Genomic DNA, 9,285 nt, shown 5'->3' on the forward strand with positions numbered 1-9,285 from the left:
ATTTTGAAGAGCGTGACAGCTATAATAAACGAGCGTGGCAGCTATAATAAACGAGCGTGGCAAGTATTCTTAATATAATGACTAGAGTTGAAAAATATGCCCTGCGTTTACATTATTGTTAGATACCAAAAACTTGAAAGTAAACAAAAAGCAAAAGAATTTGCTTGGATTTCTCTTCGCTTATAAATAAATTTTTGTTTAATTTGCTATTGAAGCAAAGTACAATACAAGTTAGGATCATCCCATACCTTTTTTGAAGTTAACCAGTATAGAAGGGTAATCAAAGACTATGTTTTTTTTATGTTAGCATTCAGTCATGAAAAATTCTTTGTACTAAAGAGAAGCATTAAATCAATATGGATAACTGTAATTTCAAAGCCGGTTTGATTGTTTTCTAGATCCAATTGACTATTTTGAATTAAATTTCCCTTGGCTTTATTCTGAATGCAATACCTAGTGGATTGAAAATTCTACAAGCGATACATGTTTTATAAACGAAGAATTTAAAAGCAAAGAAAATTTCAAAGTGGAACAGCCTCCCTGATAGCATCGTTGACGCTCCGAGTATGAACATCTTTAAAAACAGACTAGACGAAGCTATGCAGGAGCATATGTTCAGTCTTAAAATGGCTAGCAAATTACGGACCAGGCAATAAGTCCAGCAGCTATCTCAATCAATCGTCAGCTATGGGAAGATCGGGTTCCAAAGGCCGGATCCCTTGTGAATCAAGTCACGAAAAGTTCAAGAATCGGCAACAGGCCATGGGCCTAATTCTTCAACGCCGACACTTCTATTCTATTCTATTCTATTCTATCATAAATTCTAGCCGGTCAACGCAATTGAGAAAAACCAAATCGAGGAATTTGTCCGGAAAAAAATCTGGCAACCCAGCTGAGTGAGTACGAAGTATGTATGACAATTGACCATGTTAGTTTAACCGGTCGCTTGTAGCCTATGTTTAACGGATTGATTATATTTAACGGTTAACAAACAAAGTGTGTATGATCGGTCAAACAAAGTATTTGTCAATATATAGTTTTACGGCCGTGAATGAGCGTTCTTAAATTTGAGTAATCGTTATTTTTCGTCAAATGAATGATTGCAACAACCAATTTAAATACCTGTGCTTTGCATTTTAACGTGAATCATACCTCGTCTGGAAATTTTCGAAGATAATAAAGGAAGGCGAAATAAATGAAAACGATATTTTTTATGACCACAGTCATAACTGGAAGATGCCTGAGAAAATAAGTTGCCTGCATTGTAAGTCGCAAGTTCGACGGATCTAAATGTTACAGTATAAACCTGTTAAAATCAACCTTTTTAGTACCTAGTGTCGGAATAATGATTTGTTCTGTGTCGAGCATTTGACCCTTTACTTGATGTCTGATCGACGAGCGCAACAATACGTGAATCAATAGTAATATTCTTCGGCATATGAGCCATCGCTATTTTGCTCAAAACTTCTAATTCTCTCGTAACTAAAATCGTTCTCTGTGCAGACCTTTACATTTTTCTTAGAAATTATCTTCTGCTAGCTTTCTTGCGGAGGGCTTATCCATCGAGCTTCATATTTACTTGATATGAAGCAGAGCAAATGAAATTTTGACTTTTCCAGGCATGAGATGAGTTTTTTTTACAAAAATTAACATAGAGAAGATGATCCATCCAAACGTGGCTTGCGTTTCAAATAAATAACATTTAAACTACTATGAAAGCGGGAATCTAAAAATCCCGCCAGAAGCAGCCGTTTTTAAATTGTGATTACCGGCGTGATATGCAGGGAACGGTTGCTAGGATATCACATCCCTAACGCGGTAACGAATGTTGTTAATCTTGCCAAAGTGCATTCACGCTATAATTCATCGAGCACTTTTGACTAGCATCGTAACCACTGGGCAGGGAGGGCCAGTGGTTACAGTTCAGAGTACCAAGATTGGCGCAGAGGGGTGTGGGTTCGATCCCAGCTCTGTGCGCCAGTTTCTGGTCCGAATCGGCGAGGAGGCCGGGCGGTTAACTAAGCACAGCAGAATTTTAGTGGAGAGTTACTTGTTCCAGACCGCAAAATGCTGTGAATGTTCTGCAATGTTAGGAATCGGCGACAGGCCTACGGCCTAATAAACGCTGAAATCACTAAACTTATTGACAGGGGAGGAAAAAAATGCACCAAATTCTTGTTTCCATTCCAAGAGTTTCAAATACCTACAAATGAACATTCCAAATAAAAAAAACATATATCTGTCCAACACTATATTGCAGCTTATCAGTATATGTAAGCTGACGCGTTTACAATTAGTTCTTTCACAAGAAGTGGAAAATAAACATCATGACCATGTATGCGCTACACATGCACTGTGTGTACGCGTGTGATGGACATCGCGTCCATCTCTTCAGTTGCTGACGTCATGGACGTTTTCCCACCGCCTCGAGTGCCGTTCAGGGGCGCTCCCACCACGCGCTCGGCGTGGCAGCCGCGCTTCACAGACCTGATGGAGTTGTTGGGCAGGCCGATCTCACTCAACTGCACATTGAGATTAAGAATAAAATACCACACGATTTGCATTCAAAGATGCATTTTTCTTTCATTTTAGAGCTGTTGATGGAAAATTTGTTTAGTTTTTTTGTCGCTGCAGGAGAGAGAAGATATCAAGCTGGTTCACTGGTGAAAACAATGAAACGATCATCCCCGACAATGGAAACGGTTATAAGTAAGAATTACCTCGGTCCATGATTCAAATACGTTGCAAGTGTCAAAAAAGATTTATATGTATTCTGCGTTGTAAAATGTTAATCGAATTCGTTGTTATTGAATTACGTGATGAACATCTAAGCCCTTATCTTAATTACGTGATGAACATCTAAGCCCAATGTCAGTTGAATGTCTTGGATGTAGAAATATTTATCTGTCAAACTCCTCCATGAAATTTCTGTTCAGTGGTTCAGTGTGGGCTTTAGTTCAACGGGATTAATGATTACGGCAATTTTTCTTGCCAAGGATGGCCTCTTTTGGTTTGAAGTACGTTACTTGCAAGCGACGCATTATATTGAAATAGTGGCAGCTTTTCATCGATTTTTCCTGAACAGTACACATGGAACAGTGCATATAATATTCAACCATAGAATCAGTTTGAGTTAAGAAAAACTCGTACAAATATACTCTAAACCTGTCATCCGTAGGATGAAATGAAGAACCAAAATATATGTGATGCGTTTTTCAGCAAGAACGTAATTTATTTGGCGCATATCTGATATTTAGAAATAGAATTTTCAAAATTTTACCATCTTTTCTAGCATTGAAGTGAGATAAACTTAGCACAATTGAAGTGAGATAAATTGATCAATTCTGAAACATACGTTATATTATTGTAGTTGCGCAATTCAGCCGCCGTCATTTATTTGCCCAGCGTCCACTATAACGAGAGAGGTGGGCTTCATTCGCTTCAGTATTTCTTTTACTTATCATTGTTTAGGATTGCCATTAAAGCACGTCTCGTGATTTTTAACTAGTTACGTGCACCAAAGGACCAGAATTTTAATACTTGCTATTTTGTTGCGCACTTGTTCCTGACATTGCGTGAATTTCTGGATTGTTTCTTGGCCTCATTTTCAGTGACTCGTAATAAAGTTCACGTATATTCTTATGTAGGAGTTTCCATGGTGGACTCTTGTTTATTAGTTATAGTTAGGGTTTCAGTGTTGACGATTCGTGTTCCTTAATTGATCCTGCTGAAATGTCCTGGATAAATACCGTCGTACAATGTGCTTATGTGGCCTAGTTGATGCTGTTTTACATAATGTACGACTGGCCGAGGACGACAGTTTGCGAATGGCGGTGGATGAGTGGCGCAATGGGAACGCAGGTATTGCTTTGCCCGAGGACGCGAGTTTGGGCCGGCAGAGGACTTGGGATGGGCCTGTGGCCGCGGCCTCTGCGGCGCGGCTTTTGGAGGCGGCGGACCAAATATCCAGGGCTCGTCTACTTGCGGCGACGAAGAGAGAGAGTGGCTTGTGGCTTCACGCTATTCCTTCGAATGCTCTTGGAACACTTCTAGGTCCCGACTACTTCCGCGTCTCAATTGCTCTTCGAGTTGGCGCAAATGTATGCGAACCCCACACTTGTCGGTGCGGAAAGCGGATGGATGCACGAGGGCTGCATGGCCTTTCTTGTAAGTACAGCGCTGGGCGACATCCAAGACACTCGGCTCTGAACGATGTGACTGGGATGCAACCTGCGTCGACACTTTTGCTGAGTCGCACGTCAATAATTCGGCTATTTCTGCTGGGTTCGCGGCTCGTGCGGCGGAGGATAGCAAGAGACGTAAATACGCGGCGTTGGCAGCTCGGTATCGTTTCGAGCCAGTCGCATTAGAAACGGCGGGCACATATGGTGGAACGACTGGTCCTTTAATATCAGAGATTGGCCGTCGCATTACGGAATTGTCCGGCGAACGTAGAGAGACTCTATGGTTGGAGCAAAGGTTGGGTTTGGCTGTGCAGAGAGGCAATGCAGCTAGCATCCTAACAGCAGTCAGAGAAAAGTTCGACGTGGGCCCGCTCCTCGCTCGCGTCACAGCTCGGTCACCCTCGGAGTCGGTGTAGGCCACCATCAGAGGCGTTAAGGTCGGGGCCCTGATCATTGACATGAAACCATTCCCTGTTTTTAATTAATAAAATCAATTCTTTTTTTTTTGTTGGAATGGTGAGTGTGGGAGGCCTTTTAAAAAAAATGTGCTTATTGATACTGCTTTATATGACGGTTCTTGGTTTAGGTTGGATGTTTAACTGATTTTTTTACTTATGGTTATTTCACGCGGACGTGGGTATCATATTCCATCTATCTCGTGTGGTTTACATAGAAAATAAAGTTTGGTTGTTATCGTTGAAGCGAAGGACTATAGAAGGAAACTAACCTTATACCGTTCAATTGAGAAGGCGCTGTTGATTCACTGGAGGCAAGAAGTCTTTCGGTTGTAGAGCCTAACATGGTTCACATTTAGTCACATAGTCCAATGCATTGTATGGGAAAGATTTTAGTGTTTTAGGAGAAGGTTCTTAGCTTTTTCTAGTACAACTCTATTGCCTGTGTTTATGCACTTTTATTGAATCTAACCGGTCTGTATTGATTTCCCAATCTGCAGACGGGGTATAGCACGTATATGTTGAAGCTTCCCACAACATTATATCGCCTTTCACGGCACTCAGGCGTATGCCTATTGTATGGGAGTTCTATTTATTTTTAAAAGAACTCAATGGAAGGAAATGAGACAGCCCGCAATTGATCATCTTCAAAAGCTTAACGAAAAGATGGAGCAGACTGAATCCGATTCAATAAACTTGTAATTTATGTGATATATTTCCATCCCATCTAATAACAAAAATAAAATGAAAATTATATTCTAACTCACCGCTAAAACATGTATAAAGTCGAGATCAGTGCCATTGTTTGAGATGTGCTGATCTGCATACACGCACACGGCGGACCCCGAGAAGTTAAGGCCTCTGTTGGTTTAAATATTTCTTTCGTAACTGGAATGTGAGAGTTTGCAGTTGTTTTGAAATAGTTTGTAAGGGGAATTCTCCCCATTATTGATGTGAGAAGCTTGAAATTATGAAATAAAAATTCAAAGGGTAACAAATTAGTTCGGAATTGTTGATGCCGAGAATTTTTGTTACTAAGAAGGTACGCAGACTCACTCATAGAATGTCCACGCTGACTGGCCAGTCACCACTAATGATGAGATGGTGAGGTCAAAGATGCCCAAGTCAGCAGCGTCTGTGGCGCCTCGGAATTCCTCACCGCGTAGAGTTGTGCCTTTGTACAAATTGTAGTAGTCATTGTTGATACCCGATGGACTGCCGGCATATCTGAGCGAAGATCCCTGCAAGCAATGTATTATTCAGGAGAGATCCCTGCCTCGTCACTCCGAATATGAGAATTGATTCTACTGCCTGAATTATTTAATCATCTTACCGTAAATATTATGTCGATGAATATAAATGTGGGACATGTTACAATTTGAGTGTAATTAAACCATTGATTCATTTCGATAAAGCGTCTTTGGCAGCGGATTTTTCGGCACCGCTATAAGCAAAGTCTAACCGTTGGACTTTGCTTCTATAGCGGTGCCGAAAAATCAAATGTTAAACTCTAACGCGATGGGTATAGAAACGAGAATTAACGAAATAGACGCTTTTGGGGAAAGTGTATTTGAGCGTGGACGTAAGTTACATACGGAAGTTGCACGTGTAGGATAATACTAATTGTACAACACAATATGAGACAATGTTGAAATTTTGCACAATAAACAAGGAAATGTTCCAAATTAGAGGAACAATTCAGGAGCTATTTAAAGGCCTTACCCAGGACGTTGGTAAACAAGGTTGAAGTGAGGTTAGCAGTAGTTCGGATGCTTTATAAAACGTTCAGTATATAAAAAAAATTCAGATAATTATATTCGTTTAACTAATTATAATAGGGTCGAATATTGGATGTCCCTACACGCTGCCATTCAACGACAAATACACGCAATGAAAAAATATCAATCGAAACTAAATGCGAGCTTAACTGTTGTGAAAGTAACGTGCTACAAAGGTATACAAACATTTTGGATTCAAGTAAACATGGCGTAAGAAGTCTGACAGATGAAAAAAGTTTCTCTCACCACATTCCAACAGAATGTGTCCCAAGTCCCGCAGCCGTTTACTCCCTCATAAACGCAAACCTCGTGGTTAGAGTCGTAGTTGATGGAGTCATACAGTATCCATCTGTGAATTAGGTTAAAAGTTGAGGTAAACAAAGTACTTTACATCGCTTTAATGGATGAATACATTTCACATTTTCTTTTTGTGACTTGATCTTTATCATGCCAGGACATTAGGATGAAATTATTTTTTTCGTGGAATGATTTTTCTCCACAACATTTGTTCCTCATTTCAGAAAAGACCAGCAAAAATTTACGAATGAAATAAAATTGCATCAAATAATAATGTTCCGCGAATGCACTCACAATCCAGTCCCACACACGCTATCGATGATATCGTCCATCATCACCACGCTCAAGTCTGGCACGTACTCGGTGAACGTGTAGGACACGCCGGTCGAATAGGGCTCGGAATAACCTATTAGGTACCGGAGGTCGTCCGCTCTTGTGATTTCTGAAATTCAAGAGCTTCAAAGGTTACAATTGATGGATGATTATCCTCGACACAGAATATTGTAGCATGTACTATGACATCCTGAACTGGATCGATCAAAAAAATTACAACGCTGCTATTGACGTAGGGGCATTCTGAGAGTGCCCTCGTTAAGTCATGTACGCGGCTCATGTACACGTAATGTCATGCATGTGCACGATACACAGTTGGGAACATTTCACGTTTATTTTCTTATTATTCACTCTATCTCATTTCTGGCCTTCCATAAATCTACGGTGGCTCTCAGTTGAACATTCGGTGAATTATTATGAGCCTTGGTGCCTAATTTCTTCCCGAAATCTGGTTTGTAATGAAGTTGAAGAGTAACAGACTCGAATAGGCCGTCAAATCAATTCTACTCTTTACTGAATTTTCTTCGTTGGAGAATGTCAAATTAACCTGAAACAGTTTGTAAATGCGACTAATTAATTCAACAAATAGGAGCGAGCACATTTTTGACGCAAGTCAAATATAACGGTTAAGTCATATTTAACTAGCGACGTAATTTGGGTCATAGTTAAACCTATCATCATTCACTGCCTGAAAAAAGTGTTCCCGATGATCAATATTAACCTAACTTAATATTTGCTTACTTGACAGTGCACTACTCTAAATTACCTGCCTATATACGTATGCTGTGCCGAGTCTATCTATTGCACTCAAGGTAGTTGAATTCGCTACCATGATCACAATAATTCAAGTTCTTCGTGAAAGGAAAAGTGCATCCTCATTTTTGTGATCATCTGAAGTTTCGCTGAGCGCATTCCTACTTGATGATCTTCCAGGATTTCCTCGGGACCCAGGACGAGCTTTACTATATTAAAGCGTTGTACTCGTATAATGGATTTACTGAAAATTCGCCCACTCTTAAGTTCAATTACATATTTATTCACATTCCTGCTAACTTTCTTACGGTCAATCCAAAGAACTTCAGTGAATCAATCGAAATTTGCAGTTTAACCATTGAATAGGACAAAATTTATGTAAAAAGCGCTTGTATTTCATTTTCGTTGAAATAACTACTGATCATTCAGCTCAGTAACGAGCTGAATTTTTGCTGAAGTAACGAGCTGAACGCTGTAAATATGACCCGTTTAACGAGTCATATTTACAGCGTTCCTTTCAAAGAGAAGACTTTCCCTGGGTTTAAAGTAGTTTAATATATTGGCCACAAGTATATATGTTGATCGAGAGTCGATTGAAAAACGGAAAAATGTACTTTGCGGTAACAAACAAATAATCGTCAGGTAAAAAATTGCATTACCTTTTTCAATCGGAGAGCTTGAAGCAAGAACCAGGAATGAGCTCCATATTGCACAGAAAAGAGTCATCATCTTGATCTTCTGATAGAACCAGCTAGCTCGTAAAACTATCTGGTGATGTGCAGGCGGAATGCAAGAAGCATCAGCAAAAATCGTTGTTTAAGTACCATGAAAAGCTTTGGAAACCAAGACACATGTCGTAATTCTCATGAGCTGAGAGAACCTGCACGAGTGAATTCCGGGAAATATCATCGATAACTGCTAACATGCCGGTCTCCTGAATTCAAGCACCTTTTACTTGGTACATTTATTGGCTGCTGCTAAGTGATTTACAAATGATGCCATGTAAAATCCTAATTTTTTTCATTTTTTAATTTTTTTTATTTTTTTTCCCAATTAGAAGTGAAAATACGTTGAAATTAAGAATGAATTTTTCATTCTAAATAACACCTGAAATTTTCTTTCCCCATCGGGTAAGAAGAACGTAGAATAAAATTCAATTCTTTGTAATGATTGTTTTACTGTGCTGAAATGATTAATGATTTTCTATTCAACTCATATTTTCGACCTATGTATGTGTTATTATCCTGTAGCGGAATGTAAATTTGGAAATGGCTTCTAAAAAATCATAGTAGACAAATAGTAAACAATATAATATAAATAACTAGCAAGATATTAGGAATTGTTGCTGAGTTTTCATGCGTGAGTAGCATACGTCATATAAATGCGTGGTTTATACAGGAATATATCTAGTGGCGGCCACTAGCTGTTATTTGCTTTTCAAGTCATTTTATTTATTTCAAGTCATTTAACAGTCATTTACATGGT

The 9,285-nt window shown here is 39.4% G+C and overlaps 1 protein-coding gene across 1 annotated transcript; it reads right to left on the bottom strand.

Annotated features, from left to right (window-relative positions):
• Positions 1-2,167: 2,167 nt before the first annotated feature.
• LOC108673845 lies at positions 2,168-8,576 on the bottom strand. The gene is made up of 6 exons (XM_018161722.2): positions 8,460-8,576; positions 7,009-7,156; positions 6,664-6,766; positions 5,696-5,880; positions 5,407-5,500; positions 2,168-2,522 (listed from the first exon to the last, which is right to left on the bottom strand). The coding sequence occupies exons 1-6, from the start codon at positions 8,527-8,529 to the stop codon at positions 2,343-2,345; spliced, it is 780 nt and encodes a 259-aa protein (XP_018017211.1). The 5' UTR covers positions 8,530-8,576; the 3' UTR covers positions 2,168-2,342.
• Between the last annotated feature and the right edge of the window lie 709 nt (positions 8,577-9,285).

This window comes from Hyalella azteca, unplaced genomic scaffold (genome assembly GCF_000764305.2).
Source record: "Hyalella azteca isolate HAZT.00-mixed unplaced genomic scaffold, Hazt_2.0.2 contig11881, whole genome shotgun sequence".
Classification (NCBI taxonomy): Eukaryota; Metazoa; Arthropoda; class Malacostraca; order Amphipoda; family Hyalellidae; genus Hyalella; species Hyalella azteca.

Excerpts from the sequence above, each read along its gene's own strand:
- LOC108673845 (XM_018161722.2), bottom strand. The coding sequence starts at position 8,529 with ATGATGACTCTTTTCTGTGCAATATGGAGCTCATTCCTGGTTCTTGCT. Across the intron at positions 7,157-8,459 it reads AAGCTCTCCGATTGAAAAAG|AAATCACAAGAGCGGACGAC; the intron begins GTAATGCAATTT and ends CTTGAATTTCAG. Across the intron at positions 5,881-6,663 it reads ACACATTCTGTTGGAATGTG|GGATCTTCGCTCAGATATGC; the intron begins GTGAGAGAAACT and ends CATTGCTTGCAG.